At 54.6% G+C, this 27,683-nt stretch overlaps 1 protein-coding gene across 1 annotated transcript; it reads right to left on the reverse strand.

Annotated features, from left to right (window-relative positions):
* LOC144955732 (homogentisate 1,2-dioxygenase-like) lies at positions 1 to 27,549 on the reverse strand (the record flags this gene model as incomplete). The annotated part of the gene is made up of 6 exons (XM_078885875.1): positions 1 to 54; positions 4,820 to 4,882; positions 8,902 to 9,083; positions 16,178 to 16,304; positions 20,157 to 20,261; positions 27,350 to 27,549. Coding segments are annotated over 6 exons (731 nt in total), but the record flags the coding sequence as incomplete, so codon positions are not given.
* Positions 27,550 to 27,683: the final 134 nt, after the last annotated feature.

Here is a 27,683-nt window from a genome sequence, read left to right on the forward strand (position 1 = left end):
CTATGTGTGTCTGCTGGCCCAGTGAAGTTGTCTCTGATCCCGTCCCAGCAGCTCCTGTATTCGGGGTCGAGACGACCGCAAGTTTCCAGCGCCCAGCGAGTTGGAGCCAGTAGCAGACAACTCTCAAACATGAACGCCTGTCACACACACAGTGACACACACACAGTGACACACACACACACAGTGACACACACACACAGTGACACACACACAGTGACACACACACACAGTGACACACACACAGTGACACACACACACACACAGTGACACACACACACAGTGACACACACTCCAGCGCCCAGCGAGTTGGAGCCAGTAGCAAGCAACTCTCAAACATGAACGCCTGTCACACACACAGTGACACACACAGTGACACACACACACAGTGACACACACACAGTGACACACACAGTGACACACACACAGTGACACACAGTGACACACAGTGACACACACAGTGACACACAGTGACACACACACAGTGACACACACACACACACAGTGACACACACACAGTGACACACACACAGTGACACACACACACAGTGACACACACACAGTGACACACACAGTGACACACACAGTGACACACAGTGACACACACACAGTGACACACACACAGTGACACACACACACACAGTGACACACACACAGTGACACACACACAGTGACACACACACAGTGACACACACACAGTGACACACACACACACAGTGACACACAGTGACACACACACAGTGACACACACACAGTCACACACACAGTGACACACACTCCAGCGCCCAGCGAGTTGGAGCCAGTAGCAAGCAACTCTCAAACATGAACGCCTGTCACACACACAGTGACACACACAGTGACACACACACACAGTGACACAACAACAACAACAACCGCCATTCGCCACTAAGTGGCGGTGACGTCACCACGACGCTTGTGCCAGGCCATGTGCACCTTGAGGCCACGTGAAGTGTCGAACGCCCGCTGGCAGGAGGTCACGGGGCAGACCCAGGTGCCACGGGTCGACTGACCGAGATGACCGAGATGACTGGCTGATGCACCACCTGTGCCCCCTACTGTGCCAACTTGCTGTGCTTTAGCCACCCGGCGCTCCGCTCGTTGTTGTGAGCGTCGCTCCTCCGCCCTCCGTTGTTGTTGGAGGGCGACTGCCTCCAACTGCCCAGTAGCGTCCTTCACGAGCCTCCTCCACTGAGGCCGATCTTGACACCGCTGGTACCAGTCATCGGCAAGTCCACTCAGCTCCACGTCCTCCTGTACCACATCACTCCATCTCTTCTCTAGCCCGTGCCGCGCCCGTTTAGCCCCCTCGATCCGGCCGAACAAAAGCTGTTTAGGCATGCGGTGGCTGGGCATGCGGGCTACATGACCCAGCCAACGCAGCCTTGCCTGCCGGAGGAGCTCACTGATGGGACTTTGCCCAGATCTTTCAAGGACTTGTGAGCTCCTCACACAATCCAGCCTGGTCAAACCCAGGATGGATCGTAGGCAGGCCAGCCTAAATGTTTCCAACCGGCGAAGATGCTCCACTAGGGGGGTCCACGTTTCGCAAGCGTAGAGAAGGGAGGGAATGACCGTGGCCGAGAAGACCTGAAGCTTCGTGCGGAGCGACAGACCAGGTAGCTTCCACACAGCGTTACGCAACCGATGAAAAGATATTGCCGCTCGACTGATTCGGAGTGAGACCTCTGCTGATAAACTGGAGCTGGTCATGAGCACACTGCCCAGGTATGGGAAACTCTCTACTCTCTCCACAACTGCCCCATCACCGATTGGGAGTTGTGGGGGCGGAGTGCCCGATGGTACAAAATACCCAGGCAGGTGCTTAGTTTTGGTGGGGCTGATGGTAAGGCCCCACCTCTTAGTGGCACACTCCAGCCTCAGCAGCAGCGTCTCCAACTCCTCTTCTGAATGAGCAGCTATTACCAAATCATCGGCATACATAACGTGGTTGACCAATAGGGAGCCATCCCTTGATCGCACCCGGGCGTCGATCAGCCTCCCATTATATCTGTACCAAATGGTAATTCCCCCGGTACAGCTATTGAAGGCTTCACGAACTACGCAGTCGAAATAGATGTTAAATAATGTGGGAGCCAGAGGACATCCCTGTCGCACCCCAAGGTGTACAGGGAAAGGCTCCGACTCCCGGCCACGTAGTTTTACCCGGGCCCGCTCACCATCATGAAGGTCCTTAATGATCGTGAGCAGAGGGTCAGGGACTCCGAAAGCACGAAGAACAACCCAGAGCCCAGTCCTACTGATGGTATCATAGGCCTTGACCAGGTCAATAAAGCAGAGATGTAGGTCTTTTTGGAATTCCCTACACCTCTGCTGTAGCAGACGGACAGAAAATATGGCATCTGTGCAGGACCGCCCTTTCCTGAAACCACATTGGGGCTCCGCAAGCCTCTCCTCAGCATGCCTAGCAAGGCGATGTTGAATAATCCTTGCCAGGACCTTACCCGGCACACTGAGGAGTGAGATGCCCCTGTAGTTGTTACAGTCTGTGCGGTCCCCCTTCTTAAAGAGGGGGACCACCAGGGCATCCTTCCAGTCCTGCGGAACCCGTCCAGTGGTCCAGACTGTTGTTATGATGTCATATAGGGCAGTCTGTGCACAAACGCCACCCTCCCTCAGCATTTCGCCTGGGAGATCATCTCTGCCCGGTGCCTTCCCTGGTCTCAGACTCCGGATCGCCCTCAGTACTTCCTCAACAGCCGGTACCTCAGCCAGCCACTCACAGGGGGTGACCTCTTCCAATATTTGAGGCACCGCAGCCTCAGCAGGGTTATCCCCACTTTGTGCCATGATGTTTTCCTGGCTGAGAGATTTTCCCTCCCCCAGGACCTCACAGAAATGCTCAGCAAATCTGCAAACCTGTTCCTGGGGGTCGGAGATTGGATCACCGTTTTTTCCTCTAATGATGGTAATAGGTGTGGCGCTGCAGGTTACTTTTTTGATGGAGTTAAATAGTGATTTGTGATCGCGGGCCACTGAGGCAGACTCCATCTCCTCAGCAACCCGCGACCACCACCCATCCTTACAGCGCCTTACGGCTCTCCGAACCTCCGAGCGAAGGCTGCGGTAAACCTCCTCATTCTCTGACGTGGGATGCTGTAGGCGATGAGAGTGGGCCTGTCGCTTTTTCTCAATTAACCTGAACACCTCCTCCGTCAGCCAGGGTTCCCGGGGAGGTCTGGACCGCGTACCCAAAGCAGCCATTGCAGCTGCATGAGTCACAGTCTTAAACCTCGCCCATTTACCCTCGACATCAGGTGGAGTGGGGGACGATGCCAACCCCAGCTGCAAGCGATGATGAAATTCTCGCTTGCAACTTTCATCAGCTAACTTAGACCAGGCCACTTTTGGTTGGAATGGGATCCTGGGTGTACACCCACCACCGGAGTGGAAGAATGGCAGACGCATCTTACAGATGACTAGTCGATGGTCAGAGGGCAGATCAGCTCCACGGTAGGTCCTGGTGTCAAGGACATGGGCTCGCATCCGCTGGATGCGAACAGTGACACACACACAGTGACACACACAGTGACACACACACAGTGACACACAGTGACACACACAGTGACACACAGTGACACACACACAGTGACACACACACACACACAGTGACACACACACAGTGACACACACACAGTGACACACACACACAGTGACACACACACAGTGACACACACAGTGACACACACAGTGACACACACAGTGACACACAGTGACACACACACAGTGACACACACACAGTGACACACACACACACAGTGACACACACACACAGTGACACACACACAGTGACACACACACAGTGACACACACACAGTGACACACACACAGTGACACACACACACACAGTGACACACAGTGACACACACACAGTGACACACACACAGTGACACACACACACACAGTGACACACAGTGACACACACACACACAGTGACACACAGTGACACACACACAGTGACACACACACAGTGACACACACACAGTGACACACACACAGTGACACACACAGTGACACACACAGTGACACACAGTGTCACACACACAGTGACACACACAGTGACACACACAGTGACACACACAGTGACACACAGTGACACACACACAGTGACACACACACACAGTGACACACACAGAGTGACACACACACAGTGACACACACACAGTGACACACACACACAGTGACACACACACAGTGACACACACACACAGTGACACACACACACAGTGACACACACACAGTGACACACACAGTGACACACACACACAGTGACACACACAGTGACACACACACAGTGACACACACACAGTGACACACACAGTGACACACACAGTCACACACACACAGTCACACACACACAGTGACACACACACACAGTGACACACACACACAGTGACACACACTCCAGCGCCCAGCGAGTTGGAGCCAGTAGCAGGCAACTCTCAAACATGAACGCCTGTCACACACACAGTGACACACACACAGTGACACACACACAGTGACACACAGTGACACACACACAGTGCACACACACAGTGACACACACACAGTGACACACACACAGTGACACACAGTGACACACACACAGTGCACACACACAGTGACACACACACAGTGACACACACACAGTGACACACACACACACAGTGACACACACACAGTGACACACACACAGTGACACACACACACAGTGACACACACAGTGACACACACACACAGTGACACACACACAGTGACACACACACAGTGACACACACACAGTGACACACAGTGACACACACACAGTGACACACTCCAGCGCCCAGCGAGTTGGAGCCAGTAGCAGGCAACTCTCAAACATGAACGCCTGTCACACACACAGTGACACACACACACAGTGACACACACAGTGACACACACACACACAGTGACACACACACAGTGACACACACAGTGACACACACAGTGACACACACAGTGACACACACAGTGACACACACACAGTGACACACACACACAGTGACACACACACAGTGACACACACACACACAGTGACACACAGTGACACACACAGTGACACACACACAGTGACACACACACAGTGACACACACACACACAGTGACACACACACACACAGTGACACACACACAGTGACACACACACAGTGACACACACACACACAGTGACACACACACACACAGTGACACACACACAGTGACACACACACAGTGACACACACATACAGTGACACACACACACAGTGACACACACACAGTGACACACACACACACAGTGACACACACACACACAGTGACACACACACACAGTGACACACACACAGTGACACACACACACACAGTGACACACACACACAGTGACACACAGTGACACACACACACAGTGACACACACAGTGACACACACAGTGACACACACAGTGACACACACAGTGACACACACACACAGTGACACACACACACAGTGACACACACAGTGACACACAGTGACACACACAGTGACACACAGTGACACACACAGTGACACACAGTGACACACACAGTGACACACAGTGACACACAGTGACACACACAGTGACACACACACACACAGTGACACACACACACACAGTGACACACAGTGACACACAGTGACACACACAGTGACACACAGTGACACACACACACAGTGACACAGTGACACACACACAGTGACACACACACAGTGACACACACACACAGTGACACACAGTGACACACACACACAGTGACACACACACAGTGACACACACAGTGACACACACACAGTGACACACACACACACAGTGACACACACACAGTGACACACACACACAGTGACACACACAGTGACACACACACAGTGACACACACACACAGTGACACACACAGTGACACACACAGTCACACACACAGTCACACACACAGTGACACACACAGTGACACACAGTGACACACACACACAGTGACACACAGTGACACACACAGTGACACACACAGTGACACACACACACACACAGTGACACACACAGTGACACACACAGTCACACACACAGTGACACACACACACAGTCACACACACACAGTGACACACACAGTGACACACACACAGTGACACACACACAGTGACACACACACAGACACACACACAGTCACACACACACAGTGACACACACAGTCACAAACAGACACACACAGTGACACACACACAGTGACACACACACAGTGACACACACACAGTGACACACACACAGTGACACACACACAGTGACACACACACAGTGACACACACACAGACACACACACAGTCACACACACACAGTGACACACACAGTCACAAACAGACACACACAGTGACACACACACAGTGACACACACACACAGTGACACACACACAGACACACACACAGTCACACACACACAGTGGCACACACAGTCACAAACAGACACACAGTGACACACACACAGTGACACACACACATAGTGACACACACACATAGTGACACACACACATAGTGACACACACACAGTGACACACACACAGTGACACACACACAGACACACACACGCAGTCACACACGCAGTGACACACACAGTGACACACACACAGTGACACACACACATAGTGACACACACACAGTGACACACACACACAGTGACACACACACAGTGACACACACACAGACACACACACAGTCACACACACACAGTGACACACACAGTCACAAACAGACACACACAGTGACACACACAGTGACACACACACAGACACACAGTCACATAGACAGACACACACACAGTGACACACACACACAGACACACACACACATAGAGACACACACACAGTCACACACACATAGTCACACACACAGACACACACAGTCACACACAGACACACACAGTCACACACAGACACACACAGTCACACACACAGACACACGTAATGATCGTGAGCAGAGGGTCGGGGACTCCGAAAGCACGAAGAACAACCCAGAGCCCAGGCCTACTGATGGTATCATAGGCCTTGACCAGGTCAATAAGGCAGAGATGGAGGTCTTGTTGGAATTCCCTACACCTCTGCTGGAGCAGACGGACAGAAAATATGGCATCTGTGCAGGACCGCCCTTTCCTGAAGCCGCATTGGGGCTCCGCAAGCCTCTCCTCAGCGTGCCTGGCAAGGCGATGTTGAATAATCCTTGCCAGGACCTTTCCCGGCCTCACACTGAGGAGTGAGATGCCCCTGTAGTTGTTACAGTCTGTGCGGTCCCCCTTCTTAAAGAGGGGGACCCACCAGGGCATCCTTCCAATCCTGCAGAACCCGTCCAGTGGCCCAGACTGTTGTTATGATGTCATATAGGGCAGTCCGTGCACAAACGCCACCCTCCCTCAGCATTTCGCTTGGGAGATCATCTCTTCCTGGTCTCAGACTCTGGATCGCCTTCAGTACTTCCTCAACAGATGGCACCTCAGCCAGCCACTCACAGGGGGTGACCTCTTCCAATATTTGAGGCACCCACCCACTCACCCACCCACAAATCATCCACCTACGCACTCACCCACCCACTCACCCACTCACTCACCCTTCCACTCACTCACCTACTCACCCACTCACCCACCCGCCCACCCACCCACCCGCTCACCCACTCACCCGCTCACCCACTCACCCGCTCACCCACTCACCCACCCACTCACCCACTCACCCACCCATCCACCCACTCACCCACCCACTCACCCACCCATCCACCCACTCACCCACCCACTCACCCACCCACCCACTCACCCACCCACCCGCTCACCCACTCACCCACCCACCCACTCACCCACCCACCCACCCACTCACCCACCCACCCACCCACTCACCCGCCCATCCACCCACTCACCCGCCCACCCGCTCACCCACCCACCCGCTCACCCACCCACCCGCCCACCCACCCACTCGCCCACCCACCCACTCGCCCACCCACCCACCCGCCCACTCGCCCACTCACCCACCCACTCGCCCACTCACCCACCCACTCGCCCACTCACCCACCCACCCACTCACCCACCCACCCACTCACCCACCCACCCACCCACTCACTCACCCACTCACCCACCCACCCACTCACCCACCCACCCACTCACCCACCCACCCACTCACCCACCCATTCACCCACCCACCAACTCACCCACCCACCCATTCACCCACCCACTCACCCTCTCACCCACCCACTCACTCACTCACCCACCCACTCACTCACCCACCCACCCACTCACCCACCCACCCACCCACCCACTCACTCACCCACCCACCCACCCACTCACCCACCCACTCACCCACCCACCCACCCACCCACCCACCCACTCACTCACTCACCCACCCACCCATTCACCCACCCACCCACTCACCCACCCACTCACCCACCCACCCATTCACCCACCCACCCACCCACCCACCCACCCACCCACTCACCCACCCACCCATTCACCCACCCACCCATTCACCCACCCACCCACTCACCCACCAACTCACCCACTCACCCACCCACTCACCCACCCACCCATTCACCCACCCACCCACCCATTCACCCACCCACCCACTCACCCACTCACCCACTCACCCACCCACTCACCCACTCACCCACTCACCCACTCACCCACTCACTCACCCACCCACTCACCCACCCACCCACCCACTCACCCACCCACCCACTCACCCACCCACCCACCCACTCACCCACTCACCCACTCACCCACCAACTCACCCACCCACCCACTCACCCACCCACCCACTCACCCACCCACCCACCCACTCACCCACCCACCCACTCACCCACCCACTCACCCACCCACTCACCCACCCACCCATTCACCCACCCACCCACCCACTCACCATGGTGCCATGTGCCACCCTCTCAGGCAGCAGTGTTGCACGGCTGGCCTCTGAGAAGCACTGGGAGTCGGGCCCGTGTGGGGTCATGACGGGGTGCAGGGAGGCCCCTCCCGGCTGGAAGCCGTCAGCTTTCGCCTCGTAGTGACCACTCACCAGGCCCATCAGCTCAGACATACAGTTACCTGCGGGGAGGAGGGGAGGGGGATGGGGGGAGGTGGGGGGAGGTGGGGGGAGGTGGGGGGAGGTGGGGGGAGGTGGGGGGAGGTGGGGGGAGGTGGGGGGAGGTGGGGGGATGGGGGGGTGGGGGGATGGGGGGGGGCGAGAGATGGGGGGGGGGGAGATGGGGGGAGGTGGAGATGGGGAGAGATGGGGGGAGGAGATGGGAGGAGGGTGGAGAGATGAGGGGGTGGGGGGGGGGAGGTGATGGGGGGGAGGAGGGGGGAGGCGGAGAGATGAGGGGGGGCGGGATGGGGGGATGGGATGGGGGGGAGGGGATGGGGAGAGGTGGGTAGTGGTGGTGGTTGTGGTGGTTGTGGTAGTTGTGGTGGTGGTGGCGGACTCACGGTGGTAGTAGGGTGGACGCAGCGTCTTCTCCGCCACGCTCCAGCGCTACTAGTGATGGCAGTAGTTGTGGTGGTTGTTGTTGTAGTTGTGGTAGTTGTGGTGGTGGTGGTAGTTGTGGTTGTTGTGGTAGTTGTTAATAGTGGTGATTGGGTGAGTGAGTGGGTGAGTTAGTGGGTTAGTGTGTGAGTGGGTGAGTGAGTGGGTAAGTGACTGAGTGGGTGAGTGGCTGAGTGAGTGACTGAGTGGGTGAGTGGCTGAGTGAGTGACTGAGTGGGTGAGTGGGTGAGTGGGTGAGTGAGTGAGTGAGTGGGTGAGTGAGTGAGTGGGTGGCTGAGTGAGTGGGTGGGTGGCTGAGTGAGTGAGTGGGTGGCTGAGTGAGTGGGTGGGTGGCTGAGTGAGTGGGTGGGTGGCTGAGTGAGTGAGTGGGTGGCTGAGTGAGTGGGTGGGTGGCTGAGTGAGTGGGTGGGTGGCTGAGTGAGTGAGTGGGTGAGTGAGTGGGTCGCTGAGCTATTAGTGATGGTAGTGGTAGTTGTGGTGGTTGTTGTTGTGGTAGTTGTTGTAGTTGTGGTAGTTGTTGTGGTGGTGGTGGTGGACTCACGGTGGTGGACGCAGCGTGTTCTCCGCCACGCCCCAGCGAGGAGGGAAGATCACGAAGTCGCTACTGGTGGTGGTGGTAGTTGTGGTGGTTGTTGTGGTGGTTGTGGTAGTTGTTAATAGTGGTGAGTGGGTGAGTGAGTGGGTGAGTGAGTGGGTGAGTTAGTGGGTGAGTGAGTGGGTGAGTGAGTGGGTGAGTTAGTGGGTGAGTTAGTGGGTGAGTGAGTGGGTGAGTGAGTGGGTGAGTGAGTGAGTGGGTGAGTGACTGAGTGGGTGAGTGAGTGAGTGAGTGAGTGGGTGAGTGACTGAGTGGGTGAGTGAGTGAGTGGGTGAGTGACTGAGTGGGTGAGTGAGTGAGTGAGTGGGTGAGTGAGTGAGTGGGTGAGTGAGTGAGTGGGTGAGTGGGTGAGTGGGTCGCTGAGTGAGTGGGTGAGTGAGTGAGTGGGTGAGTGAGTGAGTGAGTGGGTGAGTGAGTGAGTGGGTGAGTGGGTGAGTGGGTGGCTGAGTGAGTGAGTGGGTGAGTGACTGAGTGGGTGAGTGACTGAGTGGGTGAGTGAGTGAGTGAGTGGATGAGTGACTGAGTGGGTGGGTGAGTGAGTGAGTGAGTGAGTGGGTGAGTGAGTGAGTGGGTGAGTGACTGAGTGGGTGAGTGAGTGAGTGAGTGAGTGGGTGAGTGAGTGAGTGGGTGAGTGAGTTAGTGGGTGAGTGACTGAGTGGGTGAGTGAGTGAGTGAGTGAGTGGGTGAGTGACTGAGTGGGTGAGTGAGTTAGTGGGTGAGTGACTGAGTGGGTGAGTGAGTGAGTGGGTGAGTGAGTGAGTGGGTGAGTGACTGAGTGGGTGAGTGAGTGAGTGAGTGGGTGAGTGAGTGACTGAGTGGGTGAGTAAGTGAGTGGGTGAGTGACTGAGTGGGTGAGTGAGTGAGTGAGTGAGTGAGTGAGTGAGTGGGTGAGTGAGTGAGTGGGTGAGTGAGTGAGTGGGTGAGTGGGTGAGTGGGTCGCTGAGTGAGTGGGTGAGTGAGTGAGTGGGTGAGTGAGTGAGTGGGTGAGTGAGTGAGTGGGTGAGTGAGTGAGTGGGTGAGTGGGTGAGTGGGTGGCTGAGTGAGTGAGTGGGTGAGTGACTGAGTGGGTGAGTGAGTGAGTGAGTGAGTGGGTGAGTGACTGAGTGGGTGAGTGAGTGAGTGAGTGGCTGAGTGAGTGGCTGAGTGGGTGAGTGAGTGAGTGGGTGAGTGACTGAGTGACTGAGTGGGTGAGTGACTGAGTGGGTGAGTGAGTGAGTGAGTGAGTGGGTGAGTGACTGAGTGGGTGAGTGAGTGAGTGGCTGAGTGGCTGAGTGAGTGGCTGAGTGAGTGGGTGAGTGAGTGACTGAGTGGGTGAGTGAGTGAGTGGGTGAGTGACTGAGTGGGTGAGTGAGTGAGTGGGTGAGTGACTGAGTGGGTGAGTGAGTGAGTGGGTGAGTGACTGAGTGGGTGAGTGAGTGAGTGAGTGGATGAGTGACTGAGTGGGTGGGTGAGTGAGTGAGTGGGTGAGTGAGTGAGTGAGTGACTGAGTGGGTGAGTGAGTGAGTGAGTGGGTGAGTGACTGAGTGGGTGAGTGAGTGGGTGAGTGAGTGAGTGGGTGAGTGACTGAGTGGGTGAGTGAGTGAGTGAGTGGGTGAGTGACTGAGTGGGTGAGTGAGTGGGTGAGTGACTGAGTGGGTGAGTGAGTGAGTGAGTGAGTGGGTGAGTGAGTGAGTGGGTGAGTGAGTGAGTGGGTGAGTGGGTGAGTGGGTCGCTGAGTGAGTGAGTGGGTGAGTGAGTGAGTGGGTGAGTGAGTGAGTGGGTGAGTGGGTGAGTGGGTGGCTGAGTGAGTGAGTGGGTGAGTGACTGAGTGGGTGGGTGAGTGAGTGAGTGAGTGGGTGAGTTAGTGGGTGAGTGAGTGGGTGAGTGAGTGAGTGGGTCGCTGAGTGAGTGGGTGGGTGGGTGAGTGAGTGGGTGAGTGACTGAGTGGGTGAGTGAGTGAGTGGGTGAGTGAGTGAGTGGGTGAGTGGGTGAGTGGGTCGCTGAGTGAGTGGGTGAGTGAGTGAGTGGGTGAGTGAGTGAGTGGGTGAGTGAGTGAGTGGGTGAGTGAGTGAGTGGGTGAGTGGGTGAGTGGGTGGCTGAGTGAGTGAGTGGGTGAGTGACTGAGTGGGTGAGTGAGTGAGTGAGTGAGTGGGTGAGTGACTGAGTGGGTGAGTGAGTGAGTGAGTGGCTGAGTGAGTGGCTGAGTGGGTGAGTGAGTGAGTGGGTGAGTGACTGAGTGACTGAGTGGGTGAGTGACTGAGTGGGTGAGTGAGTGAGTGAGTGAGTGGGTGAGTGACTGAGTGGGTGAGTGAGTGAGTGGCTGAGTGGCTGAGTGAGTGGCTGAGTGAGTGGGTGAGTGAGTGACTGAGTGGGTGAGTGAGTGAGTGGGTGAGTGACTGAGTGGGTGAGTGAGTGAGTGGGTGAGTGACTGAGTGGGTGAGTGAGTGAGTGGGTGAGTGACTGAGTGGGTGAGTGAGTGAGTGAGTGGATGAGTGACTGAGTGGGTGGGTGAGTGAGTGAGTGGGTGAGTGAGTGAGTGAGTGACTGAGTGGGTGAGTGAGTGAGTGAGTGGGTGAGTGACTGAGTGGGTGAGTGAGTGGGTGAGTGAGTGAGTGGGTGAGTGACTGAGTGGGTGAGTGAGTGAGTGAGTGGGTGAGTGACTGAGTGGGTGAGTGAGTGGGTGAGTGACTGAGTGGGTGAGTGAGTGAGTGAGTGAGTGGGTGAGTGAGTGAGTGGGTGAGTGAGTGAGTGGGTGAGTGGGTGAGTGGGTCGCTGAGTGAGTGAGTGGGTGAGTGAGTGAGTGGGTGAGTGAGTGAGTGGGTGAGTGGGTGAGTGGGTGGCTGAGTGAGTGAGTGGGTGAGTGACTGAGTGGGTGGGTGAGTGAGTGAGTGAGTGGGTGAGTTAGTGGGTGAGTGAGTGGGTGAGTGAGTGAGTGGGTCGCTGAGTGAGTGGGTGGGTGGGTGAGTGAGTGGGTGAGTGACTGAGTGGGTGAGTGAGTGAGTGGGTGAGTGACTGAGTGGGTGAGTGAGTGAGTGAGTGAGTGGATGAGTGACTGAGTGGGTGGGTGAGTGAGTGAGTGAGTGGGTGAGTGAGTGAGTGGGTGAGTGACTGAGTGGGTGAGTGACTGAGTGGGTGAGTGAGTGAGTGAGTGGGTGAGTGAGTGAGTGGGTGAGTGAGTTAGTGGGTGAGTGACTGAGTGGGTGAGTGAGTGAGTGAGTGGGTGAGTGAGTGAGTGGGTGAGTGACTGAGTGGGTGAGTGAGTTAGTGGGTGAGTGACTGAGTGGGTGAGTGAGTGAGTGGGTGAGTGAGTGAGTGGGTGAGTGACTGAGTGGGTGAGTGAGTGAGTGAGTGAGTGAGTGAGTGGGTGAGTGACTGAGTGGGTGAGTGAGTGGGTGAGTGACTGAGTGGGTGAGTGAGTGAGTGAGTGAGTGGGTGAGTGAGTGAGTGAGTGGGTGAGTGAGTGAGTGGGTGAGTGGGTGAGTGGGTCGCTGAGTGAGTGGGTGAGTGAGTGAGTGGGTGAGTGAGTGAGTGGGTGAGTGAGTGAGTGGGTGAGTGGGTGAGTGGGTGGCTGAGTGAGTGAGTGGGTGAGTGACTGAGTGGGTGAGTGAGTGAGTGAGTGGGTGAGTGACTGAGTGGGTGAGTGAGTGAGTGAGTGGCTGAGTGAGTGGCTGAGTGGGTGAGTGAGTGAGTGGGTGAGTGACTGAGTGACTGAGTGGGTGAGTGACTGAGTGGGTGAGTGAGTGAGTGAGTGGGTGAGTGACTGAGTGGGTGAGTGAGTGAGTGGCTGAGTGGCTGAGTGAGTGGCTGAGTGAGTGGGTGAGTGAGTGACTGAGTGGGTGAGTGAGTGAGTGGGTGAGTGACTGAGTGGGTGAGTGACTGAGTGGGTGAGTGACTGAGTGGGTGAGTGAGTGAGTGGGTGAGTGACTGAGTGGGTGAGTGAGTGAGTGAGTGGATGAGTGACTGAGTGGGTGGGTGAGTGAGTGAGTGGGTGAGTGAGTGAGTGAGTGGGTGAGTGACTGAGTGGGTGAGTGAGTGAGTGAGTGGGTGAGTGAGTGAGTGGGTGAGTGAGTGAGTGGGTGAGTGACTGAGTGGGTGAGTGACTGAGTGGGTGAGTGAGTGAGTGAGTGAGTGGATGAGTGACTGAGTGGGTGGGTGAGTGAGTGAGTGAGTGGGTGAGTGAGTGAGTGGGTGAGTGACTGAGTGGGTGAGTGACTGAGTGGGTGAGTGAGTGAGTGAGTGGGTGAGTGAGTGAGTGGGTGAGTGAGTTAGTGGGTGAGTGACTGAGTGGGTGAGTGAGTGAGTGAGTGGGTGAGTGAGTGAGTGGGTGAGTGACTGAGTGGGTGAGTGAGTTAGTGGGTGAGTGACTGAGTGGGTGAGTGAGTGGGTGAGTGAGTGAGTGGGTGAGTGACTGAGTGGGTGAGTGAGTGAGTGAGTGAGTGGGTGAGTGACTGAGTGGGTGAGTGAGTGGGTGAGTGACTGAGTGGGTGAGTGAGTGAGTGAGTGAGTGGGTGAGTGAGTGAGTGAGTGGGTGAGTGAGTGAGTGGGTGAGTGGGTGAGTGGGTCGCTGAGTGAGTGGGTGAGTGAGTGAGTGAGTGGGTGAGTGAGTGAGTGGGTGAGTGAGTGAGTGGGTGAGTGGGTGAGTGGGTGGCTGAGTGAGTGAGTGGGTGAGTGACTGAGTGGGTGAGTGAGTGAGTGAGTGGGTGAGTGACTGAGTGGGTGAGTGAGTGAGTGAGTGGCTGAGTGAGTGGCTGAGTGGGTGAGTGAGTGAGTGGGTGAGTGACTGAGTGACTGAGTGGGTGAGTGACTGAGTGGGTGAGTGAGTGAGTGAGTGGGTGAGTGACTGAGTGGGTGAGTGAGTGAGTGGCTGAGTGGCTGAGTGAGTGGCTGAGTGAGTGGGTGAGTGAGTGACTGAGTGGGTGAGTGAGTGAGTGGGTGAGTGACTGAGTGGGTGAGTGACTGAGTGGGTGAGTGACTGAGTGGGTGAGTGAGTGAGTGGGTGAGTGACTGAGTGGGTGAGTGAGTGAGTGAGTGGATGAGTGACTGAGTGGGTGGGTGAGTGAGTGAGTGGGTGAGTGAGTGAGTGAGTGGGTGAGTGACTGAGTGGGTGAGTGAGTGAGTGAGTGGGTGAGTGAGTGAGTGGGTGAGTGAGTGAGTGGGTGAGTGACTGAGTGGGTGAGTGACTGAGTGGGTGAGTGACTGAGTGGGTGAGTGAGTGGGTGAGTGAGTGAGTGGGTGAGTGACTGAGTGGGTGAGTGAGTGAGTGAGTGGGTGAGTGAGTGGGTGAGTGACTGAGTGGGTGAGTGAGTGAGTGAGTGAGTGGGTGAGTGAGTGAGTGGGTGAGTGAGTGAGTGGGTGAGTGGGTGAGTGGGTCGCTGAGTGAGTGAGTGGGTGAGTGAGTGAGTGGGTGAGTGAGTGAGTGGGTGAGTGGGTGGCTGAGTGAGTGAGTGGGTGAGTGACTGAGTGGGTGAGTGAGTGAGTGAGTGAGTGAGTGGGTGAGTGACTGAGTGGGTGAGTGAGTGGGTGAGTGACTGAGTGGGTGAGTGAGTGAGTGAGTGGCTGAGTGAGTGAGTGGGTGAGTGACTGAGTGGGTGAGTGAGTGGGTGAGTGAGTGAGTGGGTGGGTGAGTGGGTGAGTGAGTGGCTGAGTGGGTGAGTGGCTGAGTGGGTGAGTGGGTGGCTGAGTGAGTGAGTGAGTGGCTGAGTGGGTGAGTGGCTGAGTGGGTGAGTGGCTGAGTGGGTGAGTGGCTGAGTGGCTGAGTGGGTGAGTGGGTGAGTGGCTGAGTGGGTGAGTGGGTGGCTGAGTGAGTGAGTGGCTGAGTGGGTGAGTGGCTGAGTGGGTGAGTGGGTGGCTGAGTGAGTGAGTGGCTGAGTGAGTGAGTGGCTGAGTGGGTGAGTGGCTGAGTGGGTGAGTGGCTGAGTGGGTGAGTGGGTGGCTGAGTGAGTGAGTGGCTGAGTGGGTGAGTGGCTGAGTGGGTGAGTGGCTGAGTGAGTGAGTGGGTCTTTGAGCTACTAGTGGTGGTGGTGGTAGTTGTGGTAGTTGTGGTAGTAGTGGTAGTTGTTGTAGTGGTGGTGGTGGACTCACGGTGGTAGTAGGGTGGACGCAGCGTGTTCTCGGCCACGCCCCAGCGAGGAGGGAAGATGACGAAGTCTGCGATGGCCGTGCCCGCTCGCTGGGACGGAGCTGTCAGCACCGTGAAGATGGACGGGTCCTGAGGGGGGGCAGGGGGGGGGGCAGGGGGGGGGGGCAGGGGGGGGCATAGGAGGGGGGGGAGGGGCACGGGGGGGGGCAGGGGGGGGGGGCAGGGGGGAGGGTGGGGGGCATAGGGGGGAGGGGGGCACGGGGGGGGGGGCAGGGGGGGAGGGTGGGGGGGCATAGGGGGGAGGGGGGCACGGGGGGGGGCAGGGGGGGAGGGTGGGGGGCATAGGGGGAGGGGGGCACGGGGGGGGGGCAGGGGGGGAGGGTGGGGGGCATAGGGGGGAGGGGGGCACGGGGGGGGAGGCAGGGGGGGGGAGGCAGGGGGGGGAGGGGCACGGGGGGGGGGCAGGGGGGGAGGGTGGGGGGCATAGGGGGGAGGGGGGCACGGGGGGGGGGGCAGGGGGGGAGGGTGGGGGGCATAGGGGGAGGGGGGGCACGGGGGGGGAGGCAGGGGGGGGGGAGGGGCACGGGGGGGGGGCAGGGGGGGAGGGTGGGGGGCATAGGAGGGGGGGAGGGGCACGGAGGGGGCAGGGGGGGGGCGCAGGGGGGGGCACAGGGGGGGGGGCATGGGGGGGGGGGCAGGGGGAGGGGCATGGAAGGGGGCGGGGCATAGGGAGGAGGGGGAGGGGCATAGGGGGAAGGGGAGGGGCATAGGAGGGGGGGGCATTAGGGGGAGAGGAACAGGGGGGGGCATAGGGGAGAAAGGGGGAGGGGCAGGGGGGAGGGGGGGTCACGTGGGGGGAGGGGGGGTCACGTGGGGGGAGGGGGGGTCACGTGGGGGGAGGGGGGGTCACGTGGGGGGAGGGGGGGTCACGTGGGGGGAGGGGGGGTCACGTGGGGGGAGGGGGGGTCAAGTGGGGGGAGGGGGGGTCACGTGGCTGTTGTGGTGGTAGTTGTAGTAGTTGTGGTAGTAGTAGTTGTAGTAGTTGTGGCTGTTGTTGTGGTAGTTGTAGTAGTTGTGGTAGTAGTAGTTGTAGTAGTTGTGGCTGTTGTTGTGGTAGTTGTAGTAGTTGTGGTAGTAGTAGTTGTAGTAGTTGTGGCTGTTGTTGTGGTAGTTATAGTAGTTGTGGTGGTAGTTGTAGTAGTTGTTGTGGTAGTTGTCGTAGTTGTGGCTGTTGTTGTGGTAGTTGTAGTAGTTGTGGTAGTAGTAGTTGTCGTAGTTGTGGCTGTTGTTGTGCTAGTTGTAGTAGTTGTGGTAGTAGTTGTCGTAGTTGTGGCTGTTGTTGTGGTAGTTGTAGTAGTTGTGGTAGTAGTTGTAGTAGTTGTGGCTGTTGTTGTGGTAGTTGTAGTAGTTGTGGTGGTAGTTGTCGTAGTTGTGGCTGTTGTTGTGGTAGTTGTAGTAGTTGTGGTAGTAGTAGTTGTCGTAGTTGTGGCTGTTGTTGTGGTAGTTGTAGTAGTTGTGGTAGTAGTAGTTGTAGTAGTTGTGGCTGTTGTTGTGGTAGTTGTGGTAGTTGTAGTAGTAGTAGTTGTAGTAGTTGTGGCTGTTGTGGTGGCAGTTGTAGTAGTTGTGGTAGTAGTAGTTGTCATAGTTGTGGCTGTTGTTGTGGTAGTTGTAGTAGTTGTGGTAGTAGTAGTTGTCGTAGTTGTGGCTGTTGTTGTGGTAGTTGTAGTAGTTGTGGTGGTAGTTGTAGTAGTTGTGGCTGTTGTTGTGGTAGTTGTAGTAGTTGTGGTAGTAGTAGTTGTCGTAGTTGTGGTGATGGTAGTGGTAGTTGTAGTAGTTGTGGTGATGGTAGTGGTAGTTGTAGTAGTTGTGGTGATGGTAGTGGTAGTTGTAGTAGTTGTGGTGATGGTAGTGGTAGTTGTAGTAGTTGTGGTGATGGTAGTGCTAGTTGTAGTAGTTGTGGTGATGGTAGTGGTAGTTGTAGTAGTTGTAGTTGTGGTAGTAGTAGTTGTCGTAGTTGTGGCTGTTGTGGTAGTAGTAGTTGTAGTAGTTGTGGTGATGGTAGTGGTAGTTGTCGTAGTTGTGGTAGTGGTAGTTGTCGTAGTTGTGGTGATGGTAGTGGTAGTTGTAGTAGTTGTGGTGATGGTAGTAGTAGTTGTCGTAGTTGTGGTGATGGTAGTGGTAGTTGTAGTAGTTGTGGTGATGGTAGTAGTAGTTGTCGTAGTTGTGGTGATGGTAGTGGTAGTTGTAGTAGTTGTGGCTGTTGTTGTGCTAGTTGTCGTAGTTGTGGTAGTAGTAGTTGTCGTAGTTGTGGCTGTTGTTGTGCTAGTTGTCGTAGTTGTGGTAGTAGTAGTTGTAGTAGTTGTGGTGATGGTAGTGGTAGTTGTCGTAGTTGTGGTGATGGTAGTGGTAGTTGTAGTAGTTGTGGTAGTAGTAGTTGTAGTAGTTGTGGTGATGGTAGTGGTAGTTGTAGTGGTGATGGTAGTAGTAGTTGTCGTAGTTGTGGTGATGGTAGTGGTAGTTGTCGTAGTTGTGGCTGTTGTTGTGGTAGTTGTCGTAGTTGTGGTAGTGGTAGTTGTAGTAATTGTGGTGATGGTAGTGGTAGTTGTCGTAGTTGTAGTAGTTGTGGTAGTGGTAGTTGTCGTAGTTGTGGTGATGGTAGTGGTAGTTGTCGTAGTTGTGGTAGTTGTAGTAGTTGTGGTGGTAGTAGTTGTCGTAGTTGTGGCTGTTGTTGTGGTAGTTGCAGTAGTTGTGGTAGTAGTAGTTGTAGTAGTTGTGGTAGTTGTAGTAGTTGTGGTGGTAGTAGTTGTCGTAGTTGTGGCTGTTGTTGTGGTAGTTGCAGTAGTTGTGGTAGTAGTAGTTGTAGTAGTTGTGGTAGTTGTAGTAGTTGTGGTGGTAGTAGTTGTGGTAGTTGTGGTGATGGTAGTGGTAGTTGTCGTAGTTGTGGCTGTTGTTGTGCTAGTTGTCGTAGTTGTGGTGGTAGTAGTTGTCGTAGTTGTGGTGGTAGTAGTTGTAGTAGTTGTGGTCGTAGTAGTTGTGGTAGTTGTGGTGATGGTAGTGGTAGTTGTAGTAGTTGTGGCTGTTGTTGTGCTAGTTGTAGTAGTTGTGGTAGTAGTAGTTGTCGTAGTTGTGGTGGTAGTAGTTGTAGTAGTTGTGGTGATGGTAGTAGTAGTTGTAGTAGTTGTGGTAGTAGTAGTTGTCGTAGTTGTGGCTGTTGTAGTAGTAGTTGTAGTAGTTGTGGTAGTAGTAGTTGTCGTAGTTGTGGTGATGGTAGTGGTAGTTGTCGTAGTTGTGGTGATGGTAGTGGTAGTTGTAGTAGTTGTGGTGATGGTAGTAGTAGTTGTCGTAGTTGTGGTGATGGTAGTGGTAGTTGTCGTAGTTGTGGTGATGGTAGTGGTAGTTGTCGTAGTTGTGGTGATGGTAGTGGTAGTTGTAGTAGTTGTGGTGATGGTAGTAGTAGTTGTCGTAGTTGTGGCTGTTGTTGTGGTAGTTGTAGTAGTTGTGGTGGTAGTAGTTGTCGTAGTTGTGGTGATGGTAGTGGTAGTTGTAGTAGTTGTGGTGGTAGTAGTAGTTGTCGTAGTTGTGGTGATGGTAGTGGTAGTTGTCGTAGTTGTGGTAGTAGTAGTTGTAGTAGTTGTAGTAGTTGTGGTAGTAGTAGTTGTCGTAGTTGTGGTGATGGTAGTGGTAATTGTAGTAGTTGTGGTGATGGTAGCAGTAGTTGTCGTAGTTGTGGCTGTTGTTGTGGTAGTTGTAGTAGTTGTGGTAGTAGTAGTTGTCGTAGTTGTGGCTGTTGTTGTGGTAGTTGTAGTAGTTGTGGTGGTAGTAGTTGTAGTAGTTGTGGTGATGGTAGCGGTAGTTGTCGTAGTTGTGGTAGTAGTAGTTGTAGTAGTTGTGGTAGTAGTAGTTGTCGTAGTTGTGGCTGTTGTTGTGGTAGTTGTCGTAGTTGTGGTGGTGACTTCCGCCACCACCGCCACCACCACTCACCGCATGATCGAAGCTCACAGCATTGATCACCATGAAGTTCTTCAAGTTGAACTTGTAGGGAGCGTAGTTGCCATGCCAAGCCACCACGTCAAATGGAGACCCCTCCTAGACACAACCACAACAACCACAACAACCACAACAACAACCACAACAATCACAACAACAACAACAACCACAACAACCACAACAACTTGTAGGGAGCGTAGTTGCCATGCCAAGCCACCACGTCAAATGGAGACCCCTCCTAGACACAACCACAACAACCACAACAACAACCACAACAACCACAACAACAACCACAACAACAACAACTTGTAGGGAGCGTAGTTGCCATGCCAAGCCACCACGTCAAATGGAGACCCCTCCTAGACACAACCACAACAACCACAACAACCACAACAACAACCACAACAATCACAACAACAACAACAACCACAACAACTTGTAGGGAGCGTAGTTGCCATGCCAAGCCACCACGTCAAATGGAGACCCCTCCTAGACACAACCACAACAACCACAACAACCACAACAACAACCACAACAACAACCACAACAACAACAACCACAACAACAACAACAACTTGTAGGGAGCGTAGTTGCCATGCCAAGCCACCACGTCAAATGGAGACCCCTCCTAGACACAACCACAACAACCACAACAACCACAACAACAACCACAACAACAACCACAACAATCACAACAACAACAACAACCACAACAACCACAACAACTTGTAGGGAGCGTAGTTGCCATGCCAAGCCACCACGTCAAATGGAGACCCCTCCTAGACACAACCACAACAACCACAACAACAACCACAACAACCACAACAACAACCACAACAACAACAACTTGTAGGGAGCGTAGTTGCCATGCCAAGCCACCACGTCAAATGGAGACCCCTCCTAGACACAACCACAACAACCACAACAACCACAACAACAACCACAACAATCACAACAACAACAACAACCACAACAACTTGTAGGGAGCGTAGTTGCCATGCCAAGCCACCACGTCAAATGGAGACCCCTCCTAGACACAACCACAACAACCACAACAACCACAACAACAACCACAACAACAACCACAACAACAACAACCACAACAACAACAACAACTTGTAGGGAGCGTAGTTGCCATGCCAAGCCACCACGTCAAATGTAGTGGTGAGTGGTGAGTGTAGTGGTGAGTGATGGTGGTGAGTGGTGAGTGTAGTGGTGAGTGGTGAGTGTAGTGGTGAGTGAGTGGTGAGTGTAGTGGTGAGTGGTGAGTGTAGTGGTGAGTGTAGTGGTGAGTGTAGTGGTGAGTGGTGAGTGTAGTGGTGAGTGTAGTGGTGAGTGTAGTGGTGAGTGATGGTGGTGAGTGGTGAGTGTAGTGGTGAGTGGTGAGTGTAGTGGTGAGTGAGTGGTGAGTGTAGTGGTGAGTGGTGAGTGTAGTGGTGAGTGTAGTGGTGAGTGTAGTGGTGAGTGGTGAGTGTAGTGGTGAGTGTAGTGGTGAGTGTAGTGGTGAGTGTAGTGGTGAGTGGTGAGTGTAGTGGTGAGTGTAGTGGTGAGTGGTGAGTGTAGTGGTGAGTGTAGTGGTGAGTGTAGTGGTGAGTGTAGTGGTGAGTGGTGAGTGTAGTGGTGAGTGTAGTGGTGAGTGTAGTGGTGAGTGTAGTGGTGAGTGGTGAGTGTAGTGGTGAGTGTAGTGGTGAGTGGTGAGTGTAGTGGTGAGTGTAGTGGTGAGTGTAGTGGTGAGTGTAGTGGTGAGTGGTGAGTGTAGTGGTGAGTGGTGAGTGTAGTGGTGAGTGGTGAGTGTAGTGGTGAGTGTAGTGGTGAGTGGTGAGTGTAGTGGTGAGTGTAGTGGTGAGTGTAGTGGTGAGTGTAGTGGTGAGTGGTGAGTGTAGTGGTGAGTGGTGGTGAGTGGTGAGTGTGAGTGGTGAGTGGTGAGTGTAGTGGTGAGTGGTGAGTGTAGTGGTGAGTGGTGAGTGTAGTGGTGAGTGTAGTGGTGAGTGGTGAGTGTAGTGGTGAGTGGTGAGTGTAGTGGTGAGTGTAGTGGTGAGTGGTGAGTGTAGTGGTGAGTGGTGAGTGGTGAGTGGTGAGTGTAGTGGTGAGTGGTGAGTGGAGTGGTGAGTGGTGAGTGTAGTGGTGAGTGGTGAGTGGTGAGTAGTAGTGGTGAGTGGTGAGTGTAGTGGTGAGTGGTGAGTGTAGTGGTGAGTGTAGTGGTGAGTGGTGAGTGGTGAGTGGTGAGTGTAGTGGTGAGTGGTGAGTGGAGTGGTGAGTGGTGAGTGTAGTGGTGAGTGTAGTGGTGAGTGGTGAGTGGTGAGTAGTAGTGGTGAGTGGTGAGTGTAGTGGTGAGTGTAGTGGTGAGTGTAGTGGTGAGTGTAGTGGTGAGTGTAGTGGTGAGTGGTGAGTGTAGTGGTGAGTGGTGAGTGTAGTGGTGAGTGGTGAGTGTAGTGGTGAGTGTAGTGGTGAGTGGTGAGTGGTGAGTGTAGTGGTGAGTGGTGAGTGTAGTGGTGAGTGGTGAGTGGTGAGTGTGGTGGTGTAGTGGTGAGTGTAGTGGTGAGTGGTGAGTGTAGTGGTGAGTGGTGAGTGTAGTGGTGAGTGTAGTGGTGAGTGGTGAGTGTAGTGGTGAGTGTAGTGGTGAGGTGGTGAGTGGTGAGTGTAGTGGTGAGTGGTGAGTGTAGTGGTGAGTGTAGTGGTGAGTGGTGAGTGGTGAGTGTAGTGGTGAGTGTAGTGGTGAGTGGTGAGTGTAGTGGTGAGTGTAGTGGTGAGTGGTGAGTGGGTGAGTGTAGTGGTGAGTGGTGAGTGTAGTGGTGAGTGTAGTGTGAGTGGTGAGTGTAGTGGTGAGTGGTGAGTGTAGTGGTGAGTGTAGTGGTGAGTGGTGAGTGTAGTGGTGAGTGTAGTGGTGAGTGTAGTGGTGAGTGGTGAGTGTAGTGGTGAGTGTAGTGGTGAGTGTAGTGGTGAGTGTAGTGGTGAGTGTAGTGGTGAGTGGTGAGTGTAGTGGTGAGTGTAGTGGTGAGTGGTGAGTGTAGTGGTGAGTGTAGTGTGAGTGGTGAGTGTAGTGGTGAGTGGTGAGTGTAGTGGTGAGTGTAGTGGTGAGTGGTGAGTGTAGTGGTGAGTGTAGTGGTGAGTGGTGAGTGGTGAGTGTAGTGGTGAGTGTAGTGGTGAGTGGTGAGTGTAGTGGTGAGTGTAGTGGTGAGTGGTGAGTGTAGTGGTGAGTGTAGTGGTGAGTGGTGAGTGTAGTGGTGAGTGGTGAGTGTAGTGGTGAGTGGTGAGTGTAGTGGTGAGTGGTGAGTGTAGTGGTGAGTGTAGTGGTGAGTGGTGAGTGTAGTGGTGAGTGTAGTGGTGAGTGGTGAGTGTAGTGGTGAGTGGTGAGTGTGTGGTGAGTGTAGTGGTGAGTGTAGTGGTGAGTGGTGAGTGTAGTGGTGAGTGTAGTGGTGAGTGTAGTGGTGAGTGGTGAGTGTAGTGGTGAGTGGTGAGTGTAGTGGTGAGTGGTGAGTGTAGTGGTGAGTGTAGTGGTGAGTGGTGAGTGTAGTGGTGAGTGTAGTGGTGAGTGGTGAGTGTAGTGTGAGTGGTGAGTGGTGAGTGGTGAGTGTAGTGGTGAGTGGTGAGTGTAGTGGTGAGTGTAGTGGTGAGTGGTGAGTGTAGTGGTGAGTGGTGAGTGGTGAGTGGTGAGTGTAGTGGTGAGTGTAGTGGTGAGTGGTGAGTGTAGTGGTGAGTGGTGAGTGTAGTGGTGAGTGTAGTGGTGAGTGGTGAGTGTAGTGGTGAGTGTAGTGGTGAGTGGTGAGTGTAGTGGTGAGTGTAGTGGTGAGTGGTGAGTGTAGTGGTGAGTGTAGTGGTGAGTGGTGAGTGGTGAGTGTAGTGGTGAGTGTAGTGGTGAGTGGTGAGTGTAGTGGTGAGTGGTGAGTGTAGTGGTGAGTGTAGTGGTGAGTGGTGAGTGTAGTGGTGAGTGTAGTGGTGAGTGGTGAGTGGTGAGTGTAGTGGTGAGTGGTGAGTGTAGTGGTGAGTGGTGAGTGTAGTGGTGAGTGGTGAGTGTAGTGGTGAGTGGTGAGTGGTGAGTGTAGTGGTGAGTGTAGTGGTGAGTGGTGAGTGTAGTGGTGAGTGGTGAGTGTAGTGGTGAGTGTAGTGGTGAGTGGTGAGTGTAGTGGTGAGTGGTGAGTGGTGAGTGTAGTGGTGAGTGTAGTGGTGAGTGGTGAGTGTAGTGGTGAGTGGTGAGTGGTGAGTGGTGAGTGTAGTGGTGAGTGGTGAGTGTAGTGGTGAGTGTAGTGGTGAGTGGTGAGTGGTGAGTGGTGAGTGGTGAGTGGTGAGTGTAGTGGTGAGTGGTGAGTGTAGTGGTGAGTGTAGTGGTGAGTGTAGTGGTGAGTGGTGAGTGTAGTGGTGAGTGGTGAGTGTAGTGGTGAGTGTAGTGGTGAGTGGTGAGTGTAGTGGTGAGTGGTGAGTGTGAGTGGTGAGTGTAGTGGTGAGTGTAGTGGTGAGTGGTGAGGTGTAGTGGTGAGTGGTGAGTGGTGAGTGTAGTGGTGAGTGTAGTGGTGAGTGGTGAGTGTAGTGGTGAGTGGTGAGTGTAGTGTAGTGGTGAGTGTAGTGGTGAGTGTAGTGGTGAGTGGTGAGTGTAGTGGTGAGTGGTGAGTGTAGTGGTGAGTGTGGTGAGTGGTGAGTGTAGTGGTGAGTGTAGTGGTGAGTGGTGAGTGTAGTGGTGAGTGTAGTGGTGAGTGTAGTGGTGAGTGGTGTGTGTGAGTGTAGTGGTGAGTGTAGTGGTGAGTGGTGAGTGTAGTGGTGAGTGTAGTGGTGAGTGGTGAGTGTAGTGGGTGAGTGGTGAGTGGTGAGTGTAGTGGTGAGTGGTGGTGTAGTGGTGAGTGTAGTGGTGAGTGGTGAGTGGTGAGTGTAGTGGTGAGTGGTGAGTGTGGTGAGTGGTGAGTGTGTGGTGAGTGTGGTGAGTGTTGTGGTGAGTGGTGAGTGTAGTGGTTGAGGTGTGTGGTGAGTGGTGAGGTAGTTGGTGTGTGTGGGTAGTGGTGAGTGGTTGTGTGTTGTGTGATGTTGAGTGAGTGGTGAGTGTAGTGGTGTAGTGTGTGAGTGTAGTTGGTGAGTGGTGAGTAGGTAGAGTGTAGTGGTGAGTGTAGTGGTGAGTGGTGAGTGTAGTGGTGAGTGTAGTGGTGAGTGTAGTGGTGAGTGGTGGTGTAGTGGTGAGTGGTGAGTGGTGAGTGGTGAGTGTAGTGGTGAGTGGTGAGTGTAGTGGTGAGTGTAGTGGTGGTGGTGAGTGTGTGGTGAGTGTAGTGGTGAGTGGTGAGTGTAGTGGTGAGTGTGTGGTGAGTGGTGAGTGGTGAGTGTAGTGGTGAGTGGTGAGTGTGTGTGGTGAGTGGTGAGTGTAGTGGTGAGTGTGTGGTGAGTGTAGTGGTGAGTGTAGTGGTGAGTGGTGGTGTAGTGGTGAGTGGTGAGTGTAGTGGTGAGTGTAGTGGTGAGTGGTGAGTGTAGTGGTGAGTGGTGAGTGGTGAGTGTAGTGGTGGTGTAGTGGTGAGTGGTGAGTGTAGTGGTGAGTGGTGAGTGGTGAGTGGTGTGGTGTAGTGGTGAGTGGTGAGTGTAGTGGTGAGTGTAGTGGTGAGTGGTGAGTGGTGAGTGTAGTGGTGTGTGGTGAGTGTAGTGGTGAGTGGTGGTGGTGGTGAGTGGTGAGTGTAGTGGTGAGTGTAGTGGTGAGTGGTGAGTGTGTGGTGAGTGGTGAGTGTAGTGGTGAGTGTAGTGGTGAGTGGTGAGTGTAGTGGTGGTGGTGAGTGTGTGGTGAGTGTAGTGGTGAGTGGTGGTGTGGTGGGGTGTGTGGTGGTGTGTGGGGTGTGTGGTGGTGTGTGGTGAGTGGTGAGTGTGTGGTGGTGTGTGGTGAGTGGTGAGTGTAGTGGTGGTGTGTGGGTGGTGGTGAGTGTGTGGTGAGTGTAGTGGTGAGTGGTGAGTGGTGGTGTAGTGGTGAGTGTGGTGGTGGTGAGTGGTGAGTGGTAGTGGTGGTGTGTGTGAGTGGTGAGTGTAGTGGTGAGTGGTGAGTGTAGTGGTGAGTGGTGAGTGTGGTGGTGAGTGTAGTGGTGAGTGGTGAGTGTAGTGGTGAGTGGTGAGTGGTGAGTGTGGTGAGTGGTGAGTGGTGAGTGTAGTGGTGGTGGTGGTGAGTGTAGTGGTGAGTGTAGTGGTGAGTGGTGAGTGTGTGGTGAGTGGTGAGGTGGTGAGTGGTGAGTGTAGTGGTGAGTGGTGAGTGGTGGTGAGTGGTGGTGGTGGTGGTGTGTGGTGAGTGGTGTGTGGTGAGTGTAGTGGTGAGTGGTGAGTGTAGGGTGAGTGGTGAGTGTGTGGTGAGTGTAGTGGTGAGTGGTGAGTGTAGTGGTGAGTGTGTGGTGGTGTAGTGGTGAGTGGTGAGTGTAGTGGTGGTGGTGAGTGTAGTGGTGGTGTGTGGTGAGTGTAGTGGTGGTGTGTGGTGAGTGGTGAGTGTTGTGGTGGTGGTGGTGTAGTGGTGAGTGGTGGTGGTGTGGGTGAGTGGTGAGGTGGTGGTGAGTGGTGAGTGTAGTGGTGAGTGGTGGAGTGGTGGGTGAGTGTAGTGGTGAGTGTAGTGGTGAGTGGTGAGTGGTGGTGTGGTGGTGGTGTAGTGGTGAGTGGTGAGTGGTGGTGAGTGTAGTGGTGAGTGGTGGTGTGTGGTGAGTGTAGTGGTGAGTGGTGGTGTGGTGGTGAGTGGTGAGTGGTGGTGGTGTGTGGTGGTGTGGGGTGGTGGTAGTGTGTGGTGAGTGGTGAGTGTGTGGTGGTGTGGTGAGTGGTGAGTGTAGTGGTGAGTGGTGAGTGTGTGGTGGTGGTGGTGTGTGGTGGTGTAGTGGTGGTGTAGTGGTGGTGGTGGTGTGTGGTGGGTAGTGTGGTGTAGTGGTGAGTGTTGTGGTGAGTGGTGGTGTAGTGGTGGTGTGGTGGTGGTGTGGTGGTGTGTGGTGAGTGTAGTGGTGGTGGTGGTGTGTGGTGAGTGTAGTGGTGAGTGTAGTGGTGAGTGGTGAGTGTAGTGGTGGTGTAGTGGTGAGTGGTGAGTGTAGTGGTGGTGGTGAGTGGGAGTGAGTGGTGAGTGTAGTGGTGAGTGGTGAGTGAGTGGTGAGTGTAGTGGTGAGTGTAGTGGTGAGTGTAGTGGTGAGTGGTGAGTGAGTGGTGAGTGTAGTGGTGAGTGTAGTGGTGAGTGGTGAGTGGTGTGTGGTGAGCAATGTGCACACCTGCTGTGCGGTGAACATCTTCCCCTGGAACTTGTTGACGATCTCCACCGTTGACACCACCCCCTTCAGGTGTTGTTGTTGTGGTTGTGGTTGTTGTTGTGGTTGTTGTGGATGTTGTTGTTGTTGTGGTTGTTGCAGGTGATGTTCGTAGTGGGCCACCGGGTAGAGGAAGTCACGTGGGTTGGCGAGGCCATTCGCACCTGCGGGGACAAGGTGAGGTATGAAGGTAAAGCTGCCCCAGGTAGCCTCGCGCATGGGATTTGGTGGGGCAAGTGGAGTCACTCAGCCAGCCACTCACTCAGTTAGTCACTCACTTACTCACTCAGCCAGCCAC

The sequence above is a fragment of the Lampetra fluviatilis genome, unplaced genomic scaffold (genome assembly GCF_964198595.1).
Source record: "Lampetra fluviatilis unplaced genomic scaffold, kcLamFluv1.1 SCAFFOLD_400, whole genome shotgun sequence".
Classification (NCBI taxonomy): Eukaryota; Metazoa; Chordata; class Hyperoartia; order Petromyzontiformes; family Petromyzontidae; genus Lampetra; species Lampetra fluviatilis.